The sequence below is a fragment of the Tauraco erythrolophus genome, chromosome 2, assembly GCF_009769465.1.
Source record: "Tauraco erythrolophus isolate bTauEry1 chromosome 2, bTauEry1.pri, whole genome shotgun sequence".
Classification (NCBI taxonomy): Eukaryota; Metazoa; Chordata; class Aves; order Musophagiformes; family Musophagidae; genus Tauraco; species Tauraco erythrolophus.
In genome coordinates this window covers 30447169-30470407 of record NC_141466.1, presented here as the reverse complement: position 1 = coordinate 30470407, position 23239 = coordinate 30447169, and the positions used below count along the sequence as shown (strand labels likewise).

General features: G+C 39.3%; 1 protein-coding gene across 3 annotated transcripts in view; it reads right to left on the bottom strand.

Moving 5' to 3' along the window:
• MDN1 (midasin AAA ATPase 1) overlaps positions 1-23239 on the bottom strand; it is a 104039-nt gene that overhangs the window by 8648 nt on the left and 72152 nt on the right. The window contains exons 72-94 of one of the 3 annotated variants that reach the window (XM_086631283.1): positions 22865-22938; positions 22480-22675; positions 20829-20988; positions 20513-20659; positions 18518-18644; positions 17527-17632; positions 16317-16432; positions 11616-12092; positions 10839-11068; positions 10309-10479; positions 9909-10081; positions 9374-9535; positions 9104-9241; positions 8738-8876; positions 6895-7064; positions 6517-6660; positions 5691-5826; positions 4752-5068; positions 4318-4479; positions 3837-3938; positions 3458-3659; positions 2661-2834; positions 997-1154 (exon numbers count right to left, since the gene is read on the bottom strand). In XM_086631283.1, the coding sequence (XP_086487409.1) occupies positions 997-1154; positions 2661-2834; positions 3458-3659; positions 3837-3938; positions 4318-4479; positions 4752-5068; positions 5691-5826; positions 6517-6660; positions 6895-7064; positions 8738-8876; positions 9104-9241; positions 9374-9535; positions 9909-10081; positions 10309-10479; positions 10839-11068; positions 11616-12092; positions 16317-16432; positions 17527-17632; positions 18518-18644; positions 20513-20659; positions 20829-20988; positions 22480-22675; positions 22865-22938 (3981 nt within the window). Of the gene's footprint in view, positions 1-996; positions 1155-2660; positions 2835-3457; positions 3660-3836; positions 3939-4317; positions 4480-4751; positions 5069-5690; positions 5827-6516; positions 6661-6894; positions 7065-8737; positions 8877-9099; positions 9242-9373; positions 9536-9908; positions 10082-10308; positions 10480-10838; positions 11069-11615; positions 12093-16316; positions 16433-17526; positions 17633-18517; positions 18645-20512; positions 20660-20828; positions 20989-22479; positions 22676-22864; positions 22939-23239 lie in introns of all 3 variants that reach the window. The other 2 variants (XM_086631284.1, XM_086631285.1) reach the window with 2 other exon arrangements.

Sequence of the window (23239 nt, the reverse complement as noted above, 5' to 3'; positions counted from 1 at the left end):
TTTCTCTCTTCCTCTTTACAAGGTGCTGCAAGAGCTCCCCCTCCTGTTTCAGGTTTTGCATGTCAATTAAAAAACCCAAACAAAACAAGAACCACAAAAAAAGGCACCCAACTATTTTAACAGGAGAACACTCTTGCATTCAGCAGCCTTTTTCCAAAGAGCTGCCACATTTGGCATCAAGATGGAAATATTAGGTATAGCTGGCACACAGCTCCGTGTTGTGCGCAGAAACAGTAAAATGCCACTCTGCAAGTATGTACTCAGGACACAGTATTACAAGCACGAAAGGTCAATACTTCCAAAAAACAGGCACTGAAAATATTCTTACTTTATCAACTGGTTATCCACCATCAATTGCTTCTGTGCCACAGCTCCTTATGATAAAACGTACTTTTTCACAGCTAACGGTACGCACTGAGAAACTATGTGTTACATGGAGCTCTAAGATTTTTCTAGGCTATGATAAAATTTTTTGAATTGAGACATTCATAAAAGGCTCACAAAGGTTCTACAATATTTGCAATCAGCTTTTTTTAGGAAGTAACATACTATGATGAATTAAGTGAAGCCAATTCTTTGTCTACAATGGTGTTTTAAGGTCACTGATGCCTAGCTCTCTCATCACTCTTGAACCCTTTTTTTATCTTCAGGCCACACACCCTTTCCACTCTACCCAACCATTTGATCAGCAGATTCATCTGAGCATAACAGGTCTTGACAGTTAGAAAAACAAAAGTTTATTTTAAAAAGCGGCAGGATGGGACCTTTCCACGTAAGGATCAGGAGGACTTGTCATTTTGAAGTCATCATTGAGCTGCATATGCAAGAATTGGTTGTGTGTTACTTTTCATTCTGCTGTTGAAGAACAGCAAGCTACTGAGTTGTCTGAATGAAAGTAATTCTGAACTTCTGCATTCACAGTTTCATTAACACAGGTCAAATAAAACAGACTGTTTCTACTACTGTAGTTGTAAGACGACACATTGGGTATCATACCTGGGGAGTGTCCATCAAAAACTGATGGGCTGTATGTATGGTCGAGTCCTTGCTTCTCTCTGGCTTCTCTTCAGTCACCTTTGGTAGCTTTTCTGTTGTAGAGTCATTGACTTCCTCTGAGTCAAAAGTCTGGACCTCTTGCTCCACTTCACCTGGTCCTACAATCACAAAACTAATTACTAACTTTGTGGTCACACATAATACGAAAACCAATATTGTATCTTGACTTCTTTTTACAAAGCGACTCACATGCTTTGTAGTGCAACCCAGAAGTTGCACTTAAAGAAGTGCACAAGTTTTAAGACAATAAATCCTAGGAATAGGATGAATACGAGACCTTGCAACTCACTGGAATAGATAAATATGCATTTCCTTACGCAATCTGTTTTTCTCTCCTATTATAACCTTCTTGCCAAACGAACAAAATATTGGTGAACAGATCTTGAACACCTGAAAATTCCATTGGTGAAGTACAGTTTTGGAGCTTCATAGCCTCTCTGACAGTGACAGGAGATATAAAGCAGTTTGAGAACATTCAGAAAATCATCATTAAAAAGAAGGGCAATCTTTTCTTACCTCATTTTTTATTCTATAGTTTTCTAACAAAACAGTTTCCTACAAATCAGAAATCAATTCACAAATAAAGGAATGGACTAAAGATTGTCTCTTATTGTTTCTATTAAACTACACCGTTTAAGAACTCATTTTTGAAGGGTTATTCTAAGGAAAAAAAAAAGCATGACATTGTAGGAGATGTTTCAAAGATCCTGTTTTTTCAGAACATACTGTTAGAGAATCATGTGGAAAAACAAATAGACTGATTACATGCATGCCTGTACCATAAAGCTAATGAGTCTAGCAAGAGATTTAAGGGAAGGGATTAAACCTGAAGGGAGTGAGAAGCAAGAAGATGAATTCGGGCTGGTAAAACTCTTGACTCCCCTCTTCAGCCAGCTTTTGTGTTGTTTGGTAAGAAAACAATTCAAAATTCCACGCTAGTGTCATTTACTTAGATTCATCAAAATGAAATGCTTCTGTTGCAGTTGACGAGACATATTTATTTTTATCTCACTTATTTTGTTTGTGTGGGCTGTGTGGTTGAACAAGTCAGACCTATCTGCTTCTCATCTACCAACCACTCACATCGGATAGCCATTTTCTGTTAGACAGTGCAGTTTTGTTTTGTTTCATTCCCACTTAAAGGGAGAAAGCAGCAAGACAGTGACACTTTGGTGCTACCTCACCAATGTTGTTCAGACCAGCTCCTCAACTTCTTGGTGTTTTGTCAGAAGTTACACACAAAAAAAGTCGGAGTTATGTGGTACTGGAATGCATTGTTACGTGCCAATTAATTAAGTGAATTGACATTTTGTCTAACAGCAGGAAAGTGCTTTCTTTTTACTTCTTCAAAGCAGCGGATAAAGATTAGAGACCATTAACTTGAAAGAAAGCAGCAAACCCCTCTGTCACTCAACCAATTTAGCAAAGGCTAATGCTGGTTGTTAGGCAGCAGTTAAGAATACTGCTGCAGAAAAGTCAATTAAGAGCAGATGTTTTAGTCTTATAAACCATATATGCATCCACTACATGCAAATATAAATACCTACATATACACTTAAAGATGCACATCAGCATGTGTTTAGAATGTTTTTAAGTTAATGTACCAGGAGTTTTAGAGGCAGTAGTCGTCTTTTTTTCTGGCTTCAGCTCCTCTGTGTCTACTGCTATGAGATCCTCATTGTTGTGCGTTTCTGTTTCCATAGCTGCATCTTCAGAATCTCCCTCTTCCTTTTCTTCAAGAGGCATAATAGGTTTCTCTTGCTCCTTGCTAGCTACGTCTGTATAGAGGCAACAATTAAGGGAGAAGAGGAAGGAAAATTAGTGAAGTTGCAAAAAAAAATGTTGCATTCTGAAGCCACTCTGTATCAGTTTTAGTGAACTTCAGAAGACATCTGAGCTATTATCTAAACCCTCAGGTTTACCTTTCACTGTGCTGTGCCCTGAAAAACTAAAGAATAAAATAGACTAGTTACTTCAATAGAAGGCAATTTTATTTAGTTAAATTTAGATCAGAGGAATATTTTTAAAGAGACATCAATTTGTTTGATACAGAATAAAGAACATGTTGTGTTGTCCTAAATATTTTGCATATATGGTAGCAGTCTGGGCTTCAAAATAGTTGAAGTAAGATTTGAGAAGAAGAGATTTTAAATATGTTTATTAAACTAAAATCGATTTTTATGAGTCAATTCAGTATTCTCAAAAATGTTATCGTTAGTTTGAACCCGATTGCCAAAGAGCAGCATTTATTGTAGCGAAATGGTGCTACATCTTAAACCAAAGCAAGGACTGTTAAACATAACTTTAAAAAAAATGTACTAGGAAAAACTACAGTAAATAGGAGCACTTCAGCATTTGATTCTGCAATGACAACTCTTTCCACCCAGAAATACCACCGTACCGTATGTCTGTGCATCATAGCATTCAGAGCCTTGTTTAATATGTTCAAATGCATCAGCCTCCTCCACGTTTTGTTTAGGCTGAGTTGTATCCTGCTTTGCTTCACTGCTGGATTCTATGGTTCTCAGTCGCTTGTGAACATGTTCGTTGTGATCTCCCATTGAGCGCTCATTGTCTGCCTGACCAAGTTTCCTCTTGAAACTCTGAAAAAGATCAGATTAACACTGTGAACTTCAAGTGAGATGCAACTAAACACTGATTATAACAAGAGTTATAACAAGGAGAAACTTGAGTCCTGCCTATTTGCTGTTAATATTAAATCATTACAATCAAGCAAACAAACAAATAAATAAATAGATTAATGAAAAGAAGTTATGAACCTGGGTATTTTTTCTGCTTTGCTTCTGAGAAGCCATCCGGGCCATGCGCGTGGATTCATGGCCTTCTGATTGATTTGCACTTGAAGCCCCACTTCCGTATTCCTGAGAGACCGAAAAAATTGCAACGGTAACTGAAAAGCGATGTAGCAACTGTTGTAGACAAATTTGAGAAGTTAAACTGCAATGCTGTGCTACCTTCTAATGTGAATGATGAACGGCTCACAACTGCAAGCATTATTCTTGTGGAGACCAAAGAGGACAGTTCTGTAGCTAAACAGCCTAAACTTACCATGCAGTTTTCACTGCTCTGAGGACATCTACATGGTCTTCAAATTTTTTCAGTGAATTTATAATTGGGGTTCTAAAAATTGAATCTTAGACACAATTCTTAAAAATATGGCAGCAACTCCTTGATCGTAACTTGAAAACATATTCACAAGTTCAGCATTTTTAACTAGGAGACTTCCATGTAATAGTTTACCTCTTTAGACTGGTCTCTTTCTGAAGCCTCTCCAGCCAGCTCGACAGCACTGTCACTCTGCAGGTTTTCTTGCCCAGTCTGCCCTTGTGTTTCATGCTCCATTCGTTCCTCAGGCTCAGGGATCTGTTCATCCATCTCTGAATTATCTTTACCCTCTTCTTCCTGAAATAACATCAGTTTATTTTAACATTCTAAAAAACATTGGGAAACAGAAGGCCAAGAAGGTAACAGGAATACAGATGACAGAAATACACTAGTTTAACAGTAAGCACATCTCTTGTTATCTTGATGAAGATTCCCACGGACATTGCACCTACTCAAAGTCAAATTTGTTTCAGAGCATCACAAAACACATCCATTTCTTAAGTTTTGTAAAAGGTAATTAAAAAAAAAATAAACAAAGGAAAACCAGGCTTTTATTTGTTATTCCCTACCTGAGGTTGAAAGCCTTGGTCAGCAGCGGGGATTCTCTTCTCTTCAGCAGATTCATTTTTTTCCTCATCAGGTGGTTTTGACTCTTCCTCTTCTGCTGCATCCTCAGTGTTCCCTGCACTTTCTTCTTGATCATCAGCATCTTTGTCCCCCTCTTCTTCCTTCTCCTCTTTATCTTCAGAAACGCCTTCTTCTGCTGGTTCTGCATCTTGATCATCTCTTTCTGTCTCACCAGTATCCTCTTCATTCTGTTCTTCTGTCTTCTCTGTCTCACTTAAATCAACAGGTTTCTCGTCTACTTCAAAAGCATTCTCTTCTTCTGCATTAAAAAAATCAGAAAGGTATAAAAAAAAACTTTCAGTGAAGCACAGAGACAGTGAATATTACAGATATTTGGAATAAAACTGCCCAGTCTATCAAAAAAAAAAAAATTAAAGAAAATACTGAGAATCCTATATATAGAATCTATGATTTCCTATAGCATATAATTTAAGTCACAATTGGTTTATAACTAACAATAGAGCAGGATGAATTCCTCTTAACTTCCTTTAACCTAATATTCTTTAGGGTCAGCTGACTTTGTGTACAAATGCTTTTAAGTATCATAGAAAAAAATGAAAACACAAAAGCAACTGGACAATCAAATAAGGAGCTTCTAGCATAAATCAGGGTGTATCATCTAGATAATATGAGAAATCCTGCTCCACAACGTGCATGAAAGAGAGGTAAAGGAAAATGCTGTAATGGTGAGTTCTTATCTGGACTGCATTTGGTATCTTGGTAGTTTGATACACAGAAGTGAATCTGCAGCTTCTTGTTATACAGAATCCTATCACCACCTCTCTTCTTTCTATAGAGGAAGAGAGCTCATTATCTGACTGTTCCTCCCTATTTCCATTTGGCTTTCATCTGGGAATCTGTAGAGAGATTTCCAGCTGTACCTTCATCCTCTTCCTCCTCATCACTCTTCTCATCATTCTCCAGGTTCAAATTATCAGGAAGGTCCAAAGGTTCAACTTCAGGCTGCTTTTCTTGCTGGCCATGATAAGGATCTATTTCATTCTCATCATACTCCCGCTGTCAGCAAAAGAATGGGGGGGAAAAAAAGCAAACAGATATGTAGTAAGCGGGAGGAAAGGCAAAGATGAGAAATAAGGTATTACTGAATTCTCTAGGACACAGAAATACTGGATACAATATTACATTCTGATCAGTTAAAAATGAATTTTCAGTGGTACACATCCTCATGTATAAACAGCAAAAAAAGATTAATTTTGGCGAATGCATTTACATAAATTGTTACTTCTTCAAAACAGCATGTTTTGTGTTCAGAATCCAGTTTTCCTAGCTGAAAGATTCTGAGTCTGTACCCTTGCAGATGGTAAATGCACTCTTGAATACTACGCAGAATCTTCAAGCATAGCGTATATAGATTTTTGGGATGAGTCCCACTGACTTAAGATGTTTCCGTTGCTAAACACAACAGAAGAACTTTCAAGCATTGTCCATCCAAACATCAATTCAGTGTAAAGCCTGTTTTAAACAGCTGTTACAATTCAAGTCAGTATAAACAAGAATTCTTTTTGGATTATGGATCAGAAAATATACATATAATATAATGGATACAATATGGTTTATTTTTAGCTCTGAAATAAACTAATTTTTTCACTATTAAATAAAGAGGATTTCAAATTCTCAGAAACATGATGTGAGCAACAGAATATGGTTTAACAGTAAGATACTCTATGTAGTCCAAATCATTTTTACCTCATCAATTTGTTCATGAATTTTCTCTTTGTTTCCACTGTCATCATCTTGTTGCTCTTCTTCCTCATCCTTGGGAGGCTGTTTTTTATTATCCTTGTTCCCTGTGCCCAAATTGTCATCTTTCGCAACGAGCTCTGAATCCTCCTATTAACCAACAAATCCAGAAGAAACTCAGTTATGCTAACTGCTTCTAAGAGTCTGAGTGACAAGACATCATATTCTACAGAAAAAAAACCCAACACTAAATAACTTGTGATATACTCAAATTATCCTTTTCCAAGACCAAGAGCTATGCAAGGGAGTTCACGGTCTAGGTCACATGAAGTTAACAGAGTTTAATTCCTTTGATATTCTTCTTTCCACCCCTTCTCTCTCTACCTCATCCATTCCTGCTCCGGTTTCTTCTGGTTTACTACTGGCATCTTCATCATCATCTTCATCTTCGTCCCCCCAGAGCCTCTCATCCAGTTTATCATCAGCTTCAGCATTATCAAGATTTCCCATCTGCTTATCCATTTCTTCCTCTTCATCTGAATTTTCATCATTTTCTGTGTACAGTTCAGAATGTGTTTCAGTACAGAAGAGATAAAGCTAACTTTTTTGTTAAGTTCAGAAACAAACAAGCAGTCGTATTTGCACCTCAATTTCATCATCCTATGCAGTTAGTTGGGACATGGAAAAATACACACATGCACCAACACTCAAAGAGCTGGGTCCCAATTATGTGCTTCAGTGTGTTCTCTTGGACATACGGACACACACAGTATTCTCTCCCTCAGACTCGGTGCAAACTTGGATGATTTAAACTCTTCCTTACCCTCTCCCTTTTCCATTTTCAAAATGTTTTGGCATTACTGGGAGAGGAAAGGTCCATTACACTTCATCTGCACAAGTAGTGAAACTCCTAAGATAATAAACCGATAAATTTATTCTCGGCACTTTGTCAGAGATTTGAAAGTAGATTAACACTACTGTAATTTGTAAGCCATATTAGTTTCAGATGTTCAAGCTGCTACCCTTTAAAATGAAGAACTGCTACCTTTTGGGTGAGCAGCATCTTGAATGAATCTACCAAATTTTGCTATTTTTTCCATTTCAAAAAGGTAAAGCTAAATTCTCTTCATTGCTTAAAAGTTAGCAATAGCTTCATTAGTCATGTTTTGAAGTTAGCTACAGCCATATACTCAAGTGTCCTGTTGATCTTCAACACCTCCACAAAGTCAGTGACTAATTTTAAAACGTGCCTATAGGTCAGCTCACAATAGGAAGAAAAAAATCAGTTCTCTTCATTCCAAAACCACCACAGTAACAGAAAAGAGACAGTATTTTCTTTGTACACTTCTTTGTATTCATATTAATACTTCTTAGTATCCATATACAAATGGAACTACTCTATTGCTAACACTGATTTTTCAGTATAAGCTTCATTATATAAGTGTCAACCATTATTGGACTGATCCGTAATATTTCTTATAAATTTGCCATAGTGTCCTGGTTTTAGCTGGGACAGTGTTGGCTCTTCTTTTTAGCAGCTAGAAGAGCTCCGTGTTTTGGTTTTACTCAGAAGCTCGCTCTGAGAAGAATGTCGATAGCAAGCTGATGTTTGTAGTTGGCACTGAGGTCTCTAGGACTTTTCAGCTTGCTGTGTTCTTGCCAGTGTGCAGGAGCAAAACAGGATAAGGGGGGAGCATAGCCAGGACAAGGGGTCCATGACTCTCCTTACGATTTGTACTTGGACTTAAGATTGAGGCCAAACTGGCCAATTAGTATTCCATATCACGCAGCAACATGCCCAGTATAAAAGTGAGGGTCAGCCGGACAGAAGGGCTTTTGTGCTTTGGCTCTTTCGCTGCTTCTACTCTTCCACGCTTGCTGTGCTTTTGCTCTATTGCCTTTTTCCCCCCTCTCTCTCCCAGTACTCCCACTCTCGGAGTACTCTCTCTCTCTCTCTCTGCCCCTCTCTATTTCGGGGCCTCGCGTTCGTCCGGGATTGCAGCTTCGGGACAAGACGGGCTTCGCATACAAGGGGGTGGTGAGCATCTACACTGTGTATTAAATCATCTGTATTAAATTGTTCTTATCTCAACCCACGGGTATCCCATTTATCCTTTAATTCTCTCCCTCATCCCTGGGGCTGGGGGAAGGTGAGTGAACGACTGTAGGGGGGGCGGTTTGGTTGCCGGAGCAGCCTAACCCACGACACATAGTGAAAGGACCAAACCTTTTTTCTCCCGTTCTCCATCATGCATTTTTCCTTCAAAGTCTTCTGACATTTCAATTGCATTGTCTTCTCCTTCAATATCTGGTTTAGAATCTTGATCCTCTTTCTCCTCTTCACCCTTTCGAAAGCTGTCTTCTATCTGAATTATCGGTAAAGTCAAAAATTAAAATGGATCTTGCCTATATATTAAAGCTTACTTGAAGTACCACAACAACATCGTAATCTTATATGCAAAGATAAAAGCCAACCTAAACAGGAGACAGAAGGCAACTTCATGTTTCTTTTACCTGAAACACCTACAACATGGATTTCAAGGATTCTTTTCAGTTTTACTTGAATTAAACAAAAACAACTCCAAACACTTGCCTGATCTTCACTTTCTATTTTGTCGCTCACATCCTTCTTGCCTTCCCCATCTCCAATACCACCGTCCTCGTAATCATGAAACTGTGTTGCTCCCTCTCCAGCTTCATCTTCAAGTAATTCTTTTGGCAGACAAAACCCCTACAGAGGCAAACAGAAACTCAAAACTTTCTGTAGTACTAAGTACAACTTTCAGCTTAGTTTCTACTTAAGACTTTTGTATACATTAAATACATGCTTACCATATATCCCATGTTATCTCCAATAACTCACCTTTTGGGCAAGCTCTGTAAAAATGCTAGTTAGAACAGAAAGCAGTTTTCCAGTACTCCTGTGAGATGCCAGTGAAACAGTGAGGTAGAACAGGATGAGGTCTGAATACTTGCAGAGCATAGGCTTTAGACGCACCAGCAAATAGCAGGTCTGGTTGAGGAACTGCAGTTAAAACCAAAGAACAGCTGTCAAACATGATTAGGTACATTCTGAGATGCACCTCAAGAGAGGGTGGTGATAGAAACTGAAAACAGATGCTCAAACCAGAAATACCAGCAGGCGTGTTTAAATACAATTTCTAAAGTTTCCAGAGCTGCTTCTACATTTTCACAAAATTAATCCTTTTCCTTCTTACTAAAGGAACATCTGGCTTTTGCTCTACAGAAAAGTACCTATATTTGGCCATAATTTCTCACATGCTTCTAGTTCTAAGGTATTGGACAATAAGAACCAATGCATGTTTAACCACCAAAGTTCACAATTCCAAATCTTTTGAGACTCCTAAGCCAAAAACTCTTGAGAAAAAAAAAATTACCTTTTGTTTATCTGAAGTGTAATTTTCCCCGTAAGATTTCAGGCTCTCCAGGAGTTCTGAAACAGCTAAAATAGCTTTCTGCACATGCAAAGAATCCAAATCCGCAGAGAGATCTTCATCCAAAAGCTTAGTTATATGTCCTGCTTTAATCACGTCAAATGAGGCTGTATCCTCTTTATTTGAGATACATAAGAAAAACACGGAAATCAAGTCAGACATTCTAAAAATGTCACAGCAAGCAATCTAGAAATATCCATCCTAACTGTTTTAATAGACAACTACTATTAAAATTGGGGTTTCCTTGTGTATTGGTATCTCTGCTAGACACGCAGTTTAAGGAATTTTTAGTTTGCATAGTTTAAAAGTCTCCTCCTTCCCTTAAGTAAATTAACAAACTTACCATTTTCCTCCGGAGATTTTTCTTCCTCTTCTCCATCACCCTGTTTTCTCTCAACCAAGCACTGGATGGCATACAGAACAACACGGATAACAGTTTCCACTTTTGCTGAGAAGTGCTCCACAAGCTCTTCATCTGACTGCTCCACAAGCTCTTCATCTGACTGTTGATTTCCTTTTGAACCATAACACAGGCAGTTTTACACAGAAACATATTAAATTACAGGTTACTATGTTTCCCCCTATGCAAGGAGGATGATAAGCACTATGCAGTTTTTACCACACAGTTTACTAAACTCTCCTTCCTAATCCTGATCTACAACTATGCTGCAAGATCTGTCATTAACAATGACTAAAGGGGAAAAAACCCATTACTGCACAACTTAAGTCTAGACTAAATTTTAGAAGTTTGAATTTCATCAAGCATTTCTGGATATCCAAATGAACATGGAGACATCTTCTGCAATAACTAACTTAATGAATTCTTATATCTTTAACTAAACTACAAAACGTGCAGAGAAGAATTGTCCTTACCACTGCAATTTGACACGGAAGCAAGAAGCTGTGTTCTCCAGGCTATGAAGTCTGCAGATGTGTTATTAACTACTTCTTGTATATACTTCAGGCTCTTGATTAGGGTCATCTGATTTGCAGCTTGCCTACCACCTTCCGCATTTGGAAGAAACAGGGACTCTATGCCTTGTAACTGAGCTGAGACTTCCAGCAAACAACTCATGGCTGATGTGCAAACTTCAAAATCTCTCCTGCAACAATACCATAACACTGAAAGAACAACGAACACTTCAGTTTAAGATTAAATCTCTTCTTGGGGCAGGGATGAGGGGAAAGCAGCTTGATCTCCATCTTGAACTATTGAATAGGAAGTTTGACAACAAGGAGATGTGCCACTTATACTCACACTGTTTGAAGCGGACAGAAAACAAGAGACATACAAATAGGCTACAGAGCTCTTTAAAAAGAAAAATTCTTTCATTAAATTTAAATTTGAAGTTCACCTCATTAACTAACTAAGGAGCTATGGAGATAAAACCCCAGGAGATCAAAGACAAACTGAGCAGCTAAGATGAACCACTTTTTTTTCCTGACTTGTCAGGGGAGTAGAAGACACATAAAATTGTTTAAAATGCCAGACAATGCATTTTGCAAGAAAATCAAACAGAAACAAACTTCAAGAGCACCTGAACACACTTTTCAAGATACGCATAGGCAAACATTTTCAAGATGACTTCACACATCTTGTAAGAACATATAACACACAGAGATTCAATCTTATGCACATGTAGAACTCACCAGGAATAAAACAAGGTCTCACATGACTGTTGTCTTATTTTGTCCACTTCTGCTTTCATCGCCTTCACGTTTGCCAGCATTGCAGTCAATTGTGTAGAGACCTGCAGCCATAACTGATCCTTACTTCGCATCCTGCATCCAGGAGGCAGCTGCTCAATTGTTACTGGAGTTAGGTACTTTAGCTCTGACGGAATTAGGTCAGGTATTCCCGTAAAAACATTTCCCATCTCAGGTCCTGAACTCTGAAAAACGTTTGTTTTGACATCTGTCCTTTCATTGTTGCTGCACTTTAACTCTTCTTTTGGGCAGCATTGTATAAACCAGGACAGCTCCTCAAGAACCATCACGCACTGCATGGAAAGTTGCTGCAGTTTGTCAGTCCAGCATTGAATACTGTCTTGAGGAGGAAATGCTACATTATATTCTCTGTCAGCCGTCAACCTAGAATCTATCTCTTGGATACAACTCAGGAGGTTCCTGGTTAAGAAGGAAAAAAGAAAGGTTACAATCACTGAGTTTTATGTTACACTTTTCCTTTGAAAAACTCAATCTTTAGACTAAGTTCATAAAAGCTCTAGATAATACGAACTCAGTGAAGTCAAACTTTTTCTGGAAAAAACTAAAATGATAGTGGTTTTTTTTTTAATAAAATTGCTTAATTATTGAATTTTTTCTCTCCATTGCATATGTTTGAGGTGTCCTGAAAACAAGGCTTTGTGAGATTTCTAAGAATCTACACCATGTTTTCAAAGTCTTAAACTCCTGGCCTGACACTCAAATATTATTCATTTTCCTTCATTATAAAAGCAAATCAGACTCTAACACACCTTCATTGTCTGAAGTGCTGTATAATAGTCAGCTCATAACAAATGATTAATCTGATTCTAATTGTCCTGCTTTTGGCTGGGACAGACTCAGCTGTTAGAAGAGCTCTGTGTTTTGGTTTTAGTCTGAGATTTGCTATGAGAAGAATGCTGACAGTGCACTGACGTTTATAGTTGGTACTGAGACCTCAAGGACTTTTCAGCTGCTGTGTTCTTGCCAGTGTGCAGGAGCACAACAGCCTGAGGAGGAGCATAACCAGGATAAAGGGTCCACAACCCTCCTTATGATTTGAACTTAGCTTTAGGATTGAGGGCTAAATTGGCCAATGAAGTATTCCATGCCATGCAGTGTCACGCCCAGTATATAGGTGGGCATTGACTGGAAAGAAGGGCTTTTGCACTTTTGGGAGGCTCTCACTCTTGGAGTGCTATCTCTCTCTCACTCTCTTTTCGGGCCTCTTGCTCATCTGGGATTGCAGTGTCAGGAAGGAAGGGATGCCATCCAGAGGGACCTTGACAGGCTGGAGAGGTGGGCCTGTACAAACCTCATGAAGTTCAACAAGGTCAAGTGCAAGGTCCTGCACGTGGGTCGGGGCAATCCCAAGCACAAGTACAGGCTGGGCGGAGAATGGATTGAGAGCAGCCCTGAGGAGAAGGATAAGAACCTCATCATGAGCCGGCAATGCGCGCTTGCAGCCCAGAAAGCCATCTGTATCCTGGGCTGCATCAGAAGAAGTGTGGCCAGCAGGTCAAGGGAGGTGATTCTGCCCCTCTACTCTGCTCTCGTGAGACCCCACCTGGAGTACTGCATTCAGCTCTGGAATCCCCAACACAAGAAGGACATGGAGCTGCTGGAGCGAGTCCAAAGGAGGGCCACAAAAATGATCCAAGGGCTGGAGCATCTCTTCTATGAACACAGGCTGAGAGAGTTGGGGTTGTTCAGCCTGGAGAAGGCTCCAGGGTGATCTTATAGCAGTCTACCAGTACTTAAAGGGGGCCTACAAGAAAGCTGGAGAGGGACTTTTACAAGGGTATGTAGTGATAAGACAAGGGGAAATAGCTTTAAATCGAAAGAGGGCAGATTTTGATTAGATATAAAGAAGACATTTTTTACAATGAGAGTGGTGAGGCACTGAAACTGGTTGCCCAGAGAAGTTGTGGATGCCCCACCCCTGGAAGTGTTCAAGGCCAGGTTGGATGAGGCTTTGGGCAACCTGGTGTAGTGGAAGGTGTCCTTGCCTGTGACAGGGGGGTTGGAACTAGATGATCTTTGAGGTCTCTTCCAACCCAAACAGTTCTATGATTCTATGACTTATCTGTTTCAGGACCGTTTGCCAGGATGCGACAGGCGTTGGTCACCAGTTGGTGAGTAATTACACTGTGCATCACTCGTCTCTATATATTACTATATATGTGTATATTCATACCATATTGTTATTATTAAGTTGTTCTTATCTCAATCCATGAGTCTCCTTTGCTTTTCCTATTTACTTCTCTTTACCATCCCCTGGGGTGGAGGAGGATGAGTGAGCAGCTGTGTGGCGTTTAGTTGCCGGCCAGGCTAAATCACAACAGCAATGAAAGTCATAGAATCATAGAATTTTTAGGTTGGAAAAGACCTTAGAGATCATCGAGTCCAACCATCCCTAATCCCCATTAAACCATATCGCTAAGTAGATCATCCACCCTATTCTTAAACACATTCAGGGATGGGGACTCAACCACCTCCCTGGGCAGCCTATTCCAGTGGCTGACAACCCTTTCAGAGAAGAAATTCTTTCTAACATCCAACCTGAACCACCCCTGACTAAGCTTATACCCATTTCCTCTTGTCCTATCACCCATCACTAATGTAAAGAGCTCTTCCCCCACCTTCCCACCATCCCTTCTCAAGTATTTGTAGGCCGTAATCAGGTCTCCCCTCAGCCTCCTCTTCTCCAGGCTAAACAGCCCCAACTCCCTCAGCCGCTCCTCATAAGTTTTATTTTCCAGCCCCTTGACCAGTTTAGTTGCCCTTCTTTGGACTCGCTCCAGGAGCTCAATATCTCTCTTAAAGCGAGGGGCCCAAAACTGGACACAATATTCCAGGTGCGGCCTCACCAGTGCCGAGTACAGGGGCAGGATCACTTCCCTATTCCTGCTGGTCACACTATTCTTGATACACGCCAGTATCCCATTGGCCTTTTTGGCCACCTGGGCACACTGCTGGCTCATATCAAGCCGGTAGTCAACCAAGACCCCCAGGTCCTTCTCCACCAGGCAGCTCTCCAGCCACTCTTCCCCGAGCCTATAGCGATGCTTGGGGTTTTTATACCCCAAGTGAAGGACTCTGCACTTGGCCTTATTAAAGCTCATGCCATTGGCCTCAGCCCAACGATCCAGTCTGTTCAAATCCCTCTGCAGGGCCTCCCTATCCTCGAGCACATTGACACAGCCTCCCAGCTTGGTGTCGTCTGCAACCTTACTGGGGGTACATTCAATCCCCTCATCCAGGTCATTGATAAAGATGATAAACAGAACCGGACCCAGCACTGAGCCCTGGGGAACCCCACTGGTGACCGGCCTCCAGCTGGATTTAGCCCCATTTACCACCACTCTTTGGGCCCGGCCATCCAGCCAGTTTTTAACCCAAAGGAGGGTGTGCCTATCCAGGCCAGCAGTTATCAGTTTCTCAACCAGAACACTATGAGAAACTGTATCAAAGGCTTTACTGAGGTCAAGGAAAACTACATCCACAGCCCTTCCCTCGTCAACCAGGCGGGTCACCCTGTCATAGAAGGTGATCAGGTCTGATTGGCAAGACCTGCCTTTCATAAACCCATGCTGACTGGGCCTGATCACCCGGTTAACCTGTATGTGCTCATTAATAGCACTCAAGATAACCTGTTCCATGACTTTGCCCGTCACCGAGGTCAGACTGACAGGCCTGTAGTTCCCCGGATCCTCCTTCCGCCCTTTTTTGTAAATGGGGGTAACATCCGCCAGCCTCCAGTCCAGCGGAACTTCCCCAGTGAGCCAAGACTGCCCAAAGATAAGTCACAGCAATTCAGATAAGCATCTTAGAAGTTTTACTTTTCCTGCAACTGTAAAACTGGAGGTTTGTGCTTTGGGCTTTGGTTTGTTTTGTTGGGGTTATTCGCTTGTTTTGTCAAGTTTCCTAGAGTTAACATAAGTTTTGCACCACTAGTCTCCAGTCTAGATTTCCTTCCCCGTACAAAGGAAATGGCTCCTGACCCAACTTCAAAAAGTTTAATGGATTACAGCAGTGATGAGCACAAACATGCAGAAAGACACTGGAGTTTGCAGAGAAACTGATGAGTCAAGCAATGGAGTGAAAAAACATCTTTTCCACATCAAGTGGAAAAGAGTTCCTATACACTTCTCTTTTCCAGTTTTGACATGATATCTAGTATTTCCCACTTTTCTAGAATATTTCTTTGTAAGCTGTTGAGGTTTCTTCATATTGGCTCAAAGTGCCATCCAGGTAATTTATTTGCTCCAAATCAAACGAACAACTTGAACATAGCCAAAATTAACCTAGGCTAATACCAAACAAATTTATAGATTGTGAAATCTCCTTCAACTCTGTAACTAACTACTATAATTTCATGGTTTTCATGTATGCCTAACTTGTTTTTCCCAAATTATTTTGATTCCAAAATATTGGCTGCAATGACAGAAAAAACAATACCTAACCTCCCCCCTCCTTTTTGTTCCCCCAAATCTTTTACATCTAGTTTTAATTAAAAGGAGAGCAATCAGGAAGTAGGAGGAAGAATTTTATTTTCTTCTACCTTTCTTTTCATCTTTCTTGAATGGAATTGCTTACTGTCAAACTCCTTGCCAGCATATTTTAACACTGGAAAATGCAAAATACCTCAGCAAGATCCACTGTTCTGTCAATGCAGTGAGAGATCGTCTTTGTCTAACAAGCATCTGCATGAGGTGTGCAGCGAATCCTTTGCATCGTTCAATGCTACCTAGTCCGATATCCTAAAGAAAACAGATACAGAAAAAGTGGGAGGGAACAGCTGGATGAGTAAGCAGATAACATTCTCTATGCCTCCATTTCATTTCACTGGGCAGGCTGAAAGGTTATAGTTTAACTGAACAAGCCTTAAAATGCAGACAAAAAATAGTTATTACAGTTTTCTCATCTTCATTTTTCTGCATCTTCCATATATCCTGCATACAAATTTCATTTTCAAGTAGCTTCTGCAACAACAGTCATATTAAATCACACTCCACCACAGCAATTCTTATCAGGAATTTAGTGCCAATGGTAAAGCTACACTACATAAATGATGATTAAAATCTAAAGAGATACCAGTCTAAACTTTTACATTCATGACTACTGCTAAAACCACTTCAACAACTCACTTTCATCATATTTACTGACAATTACTTTCACTCCTTTCATTAGGAAGGATCCTATTTTAAAGTTTGAAACAGATGTTCACAACACACAGCAAAACTTCATCTCAGCTATGTTCCATTATTTATGCCACTGCCAGCTGTGACATTTGACAAGATCAATGTTGTAAAACAAGGGGTGAAGCACAGTGAGAAGAGAAGCATCTAGAAGAGATCCCTTTTCCCTGGAATACTGGAAAAGTGGTACTGATTTGGCAAAATTCATTTGTTCCTTCTACTGATTTTAGAGCAATTTTTAAGCAAAGAAATATATTTTGCATTAGACACAGGCTCCAGTTATGTCCAATAATAAACCTCAACTCTTTTTTTCCATGAGCAAGAACTAATCCTGGTTTTGTTTTCCTAACAAGCTCTGATTCGGCATTTTGGCAGTTTCCTTCATGCACAATAAGCAACAATTTGAGAATTGTTGGGATGAAAGATACCGCACATTTAACAGATTACTAACTTAGCTCACTAAACTGATATTGTTCAGTCATAAACCAAAAGGTTTTAAAATGCTGCATTTACTGATTGGCCTCAAAATACCATATTTGGTATATTACAGAACATAACATGATCTCACATCACCTTTTTGCTACTAGAAAATTTCAGTCCAAGCTGGTAAAATAGTTAACAGAAGTAGGATTTCTGTTTTTACTTTGGTGTTTTACCTTGGCAGGTGCTAACAACGCTGTCTGAAGTCTAGAGTGGCGTGCAAGTGACCGATAGAAGTACTTCTGGCAACCATCCCAGGCAGAAGAAATCTCTGTCAGCAACCTGATAGAGCACAAAAAAGTCTGATATCAGAAAGGTATAAAATTTCAGCACCTCAGCACACTGGAACCACCAGGTCAGCTCTTCAACCTACAAATTTGCTTACATTTTGTATTGCACAAATGCATTGATCTTGTAATTCTTAGTTTTCTTAAGAGAAAACATTTAATTTTTAAAATAAGCCCTAAGGAAACTCTAAGCAATAGCAGCACAATCTCTATCTTTGAATATCGTTTAACACTTAAATAGTGATTTTTTTTTTTTTTTTTCATGCAGCTAAATCTAGCTTGATAGGGAAGCCTCTATTTTGGCCTTGATGAAAGATATTATAAACTAAACCCTAACATCTGAGGACAACAGTAACCAGCACGTCTAAATGACAAAAGTCACCTGCTGCCAGAAAAACAACAAAGAAACATCTGAAAGAACATCTTTCCTCTGTTTTTTCCAGAAATGCCCACTTTGAAGTCTATGTATTTTCTCCTGACACATCCCATTAGTCAATGAAGACAAAACAATTAAGTAAGCCCTGTAAAATACAACTCATCTTTAATAAAATTGTTAGCAGTCTACACTCTAATATGATGCTAGCAAAGCATCCAGGTGAAGCTGGGCAGTGGTGAGTTAACTGAAATCTAATTCACAGAAACAACGAAACTGCGGGTAGTTGTCAAAAGTGCAAATCAAAAAAACCCTGTTTTACATGCCAGTACAGTATGTATCAGATTTTCAAACTAAGTAGTAATGGAGGGAAAAAAAAAAAAGGCATATCTAAAATCTTTAGTGAATTACATTCCAGAAATTCCAGTTTGAATCCACGTGCAATAAATTCTATATATTATAGCTGCAATTCATATGATCTAAGGGTTAGAAATACTGTGTACATACGTGCCATCCAGTTCATGTGTACAATTTACTACACCTAATGCAGTACGCAAATCCAGCGGTCGTAGGTAGAGTGTTTCATGATAGTCTTTTGAACGGGACCAAGACAGACCTTTCCGGTAAGACAAACCTGCAATGACATTTGAACACACATCTTTTCATGCCCTCATTCATTTATACGAAAAATATCACTCATACTGCTGGTATTAAGTAGGTTTTTTCCTAATGTTGTCTGATTTTGAGAAGTCTTTGAACATGTTGCAAGTTTTGTAATGTAAGAACACATCATAGTTTAGCTATCTTCAGCTGAAGAACACAGCTGAAATAAGGCAAACATAGACCTACACGTATAAAGGAAGTTGGTGGTGGTGAAGAGAAAAAACAAAAAGCCTTGAACCTGTGAGGCAGGCAACAGCCTGAGAAAGTTACAGCTATATACTTTAAAAACTCAGTCTTCAGGCTGTTATTTTAGCTGGTTTTAAAACTGAATTAAACATTCTCATTTCTCTCAAGCCACTTAGAACAGTCCTTTCAAAGTATGCTGAAGGTAAGCAGAGCCCATGAGAAATAAGCTAGCTAAGTTATGTTGCCATTTTTCCAAACAAAACACAGAATGAATCTTAAGAGCAACATTTTTCACTTCTCCTGGCCCTTTAAGAAAGCTCAGTCAGGGATCGTCATCTCATTTTTAAGACATCAAAAGGCTGATGAATGAGGAAAGTAAAGGCATCTCCTGAAACCAAAGACAGAGCCCAGTAAAGAATTCAGATCTCGTGTTATTTAAATCGTCACAGTATGTCATTCCTCCAGCACAAACTTCACAGGGCAGCAATGGCAGATATCTCTTCGGTACCAGTGGGTGCAAAAAATGCCAAACACAGAAAAAGTGTATGTGCTGGAAACTTCACACTTAGGTTCACCTGGATTTGCTGTTATCTAAATACAAAAAGACCTTAATATTCTGGGAACTATGTACTCAGTACACACATCAACTCTTAAGTACCATAAACTACAAACACTCAAAACTACAACTGAAGCCCCTCCTGCCTCCCAGAAAGCATTTAGTATGTTTTGTTTTCATTTACTTTACAAGTGTTGTGACATTTTCATTTAGTTTATCAAAATCACACCTTCTTGGAACCCTTAACTAAGTTCCCAAGCTTCTTTCTGCAAGCAGAACAGATTTTTTTTTTTTTTTTTTTTTTTGAGAGGTTCTTAGGATCACTGCAGGCCAGAAGCTACGGCTTCGAATAGAAGAATCAAACCCCTAAATTCTTTTCAAAAAAGAAGAAAAAAAATTGGCAAAGTTACATAAGTTTCCACTTCTTGCTATGACTTAGCAGAATGCTGTCAGACAGCTATTTGTTTAACAACACTGCTTACTTCTGCTGTTTTCTAAACTGCTCAGTAACTAAGAACAGTTGATGAATAATTTAATGCAATACCAAAGGAATAGGCAACAATTAATAGTTTGGGTAGGTCCTTTACCTTAAGACTAACAAGGGGAGCAATGGAGACCGGGCTGCTGAACAGTCAAAAATTCCCATCAATGCACCATTCAGTCTCCATGGCTCAACCAGACCTCTGCCAATCTGATCTCTGCCAGTCTGTCAATCAAGAGACGAGCTCTCATTCTAACGAGCTAACTTAATTTCGGTTCTGGACCAGACAATGGATAAAAGACAATGAGCTTCCCTCTTCTTTCTAAAAGCTGGCAGTGATTTCTGACTAGAGATAAAGTAGATTTCTGCTTCAGAAAAGCCACTGTTGTACATTTAATGGAACGTAGGAAGAACAGAAGGTATTTGAAAGGGCTAACACACCAGGCCTCATAGCCAACAGATGAAGGTAAAGAGAGACTTAAATGCTTCTACGTGTTAGTGGCTCAATTACTTTAAGAGCATAGTATTACGATGGGTTTAGCTGTATTGACAAAAAAGACAAAATGCTTAAGAACTTTGTACTTTTAAACCAAGCATATTTTTATTCAAAGCTCACCTGTCTTAGCAAGGCTCTTAAAGAGATCGGACAAAGCCCGTTGCTTCTGCATCTGAATATGCTTTGCCTCCGATTTCTGCTTCTCCTTATCTGCTGTCTGATCAAATGTTAAATTTTGCAGTTCAACTACAGAAACAATGATACCACCTGTACAGAAGAGAGCAGGGAAAGGTAAGATATGTGAAAATTCAATGTACGCAAAGTAGCCATGAGAAAACAGTCTGAGAAGGGAATTATTTCTCTACAGTTTTTCCTAATTTGTTCCATTTATGTTGCAGAGGTCAATTATAGTATGGAAATCACAAGAATACTTAACCTGTGAACTGGTCAAGATCTTCCACCAGATTTAAGAATGAATTATTTTCTGTAACTGTTGTACACATTTTCTTCATTTTCTTAGTAAGCTTAGGCAGACGATACTGAAGGGATTCTGTACGAAACGTAATGCCATCCTGGCATTCTTCTGGGAGTGCCCTCTGACAAAAAATGAAAGAAACAGTCCAGTTATGCACACGTACTCAAAGCTGTCTTATTTGACCATTAAGGGTAAATTGCTGCAAAAACAAAGGCTAAATTCTGCATTCATCTGAACCCCCAAAACATGCCCATGTGATCCTTTGAACAGTTCAGCACCAACACTCAAGGAAAACTACAATATATGCATGTCAGGCGTACATTAGTTTTGAAAGCAGCCAAGCAAACGGAAAATGCTATGATCCTACTCTCTCACGTGTTTGTCATGACCTCTTTCATGGAGGTTATTGCTGCTTCAGGTCAGCTTCCTCAGCCTTCCAAGCTCAAAGGCACAGTAACCTAAATCACTACTGTCCTCAGGGTGCAGATAACACCACAACCGCTTACTTTCCGCTAGACACAAATTTAATCGCACTGCTAAAGGACCACAAAAACAGTACGCAAAAAGAAATTATTAAATAACAGAAGTAATCCCCCAGCATGTCTAAAGCTAATCTCTAGGATTTGTTCAATTTAAGGTTGCATGCATCTTGTTTAAGGAACGAAGACAACATGAAACTGCAACAAGTGAAACCAACAACTCCGCTAATTATCAGTAACAGGCTCGTGAACAAACAAACCACCAACCAACAAACCAAACCCACAACCAAACAGATTAGATTTACACCAGATTTTTGCCTCCTCACTCTACCCTCCTGACCATCGCAAGACAAGAGCAAGAACACCCACCCTCCTAGTCTGAAGAAACTGGGCAAAGCCTTGGAAGCTCAGAGCAACTGAGCATTCCCACTCACCCCCAAATTCTGATGGCTTACGATTATCTCTTGCATCTTATTAATAAAAAATTAATGGATGTGAATAGGAATCTATTTCAGGAAGAAAAACAGTTGACTTTTTCTCCGAGTCGGACAACTGAATTAGAGACACACTAAACTGTGGCACTTGGAATAGGATTTACCACACATCAGCTAGTCCAAGGCAAATGTTCGCAGTACGCAAGCTGTCAGCCAACAGCAAACATATGACAATGTAGGGTATTCCCCTATAAGGATTCAAGCTCAAAGTAATTTTATATTCAATCAGAGCTTATATGTTCACAAATCCTACAGCTACATGATCATTTGTCTGGGTCCTTGCTTAGAAAAAAGGGGTAATAATTTCAACTCCCAATCCATATTACCACACTAGTAAAGAAGTAGCACACTGCTGCAGACAGCATGCAAGCAGAGAATGATATGTATAACTATCATCTCTATATTAAAGCACAGATATTGTGTCAAATCGGTACAGAACATGCTTGTCTTTCCACGCTGCAGTCCTACCCATCTGTAGTGTTTCTTAACACTGAACACAAATAAGACCAAAAAGTTGATGATATATTCAACAGATTTGACATTTACATAATATTTTTCCGCATAAATCAGGGAGAAGCAACATAGAGATGAGAATAGAGAAAATATCCTTCCCACACTTAGAATAAAGAATACAGTTACCTTGGCAACGTCTGTTTTCGCAGACAGAATTTTTCTTAATGTGTTGTTTAGCCTCTGAACTTTGGTCTCTTTGTCCTCAGATTCTTCCTGCTTTTGCAAGCAGTCTAGCTGCTCTTCCTTACCAATTTCCACCAAGGCAGGCCGACATGGCTCATTCAGAACAACTTCAAACTTCTTCATGAATTTAAAAAGGGTCCTAATTACCAAAGGAAAGCAAAAATGTTAATGGGTTTTATAACCCTGGAAATCTCTCAGCTGCTGGAAATAAATATTTCCACTGTGTTATGAGTAGAAGAAACATTCTTGCATTCAAATTTAGTATCATAGAGAAATCAGCTACAAGGAAGGTTCCAAATACGGAGCTTAGTTCCAAGCTCCAAGTTACCTGCGTATTTTTTCAACTGATTGTTTTATAGCCCAGAAGCTGACATCATTCCACTTGGAAATTTTCACAAATTCCTATTAGGGAAAGAAATAACCAGTTGGATTACTTATATAAATGCAATGAAGTATTGGCATATAAATGATTATCTTTAAAGTTGATCAGCTACGACGATCTGGCGGTCTTAAAACACGAGACATTTTAGTAAGTGAGCAAATTATTGCATAGGCATCTTATTCATATTAATATATGTGTTTACTCTAAAACTGCTGCTTAGCCAAATGTTGTGAAATCCAAAGGGAATTCACTACTGGGTAGAAACCTCCACAACAAAATAGGACTGACGAAACATTAAAGACTTCAACCAACCCCTCACTT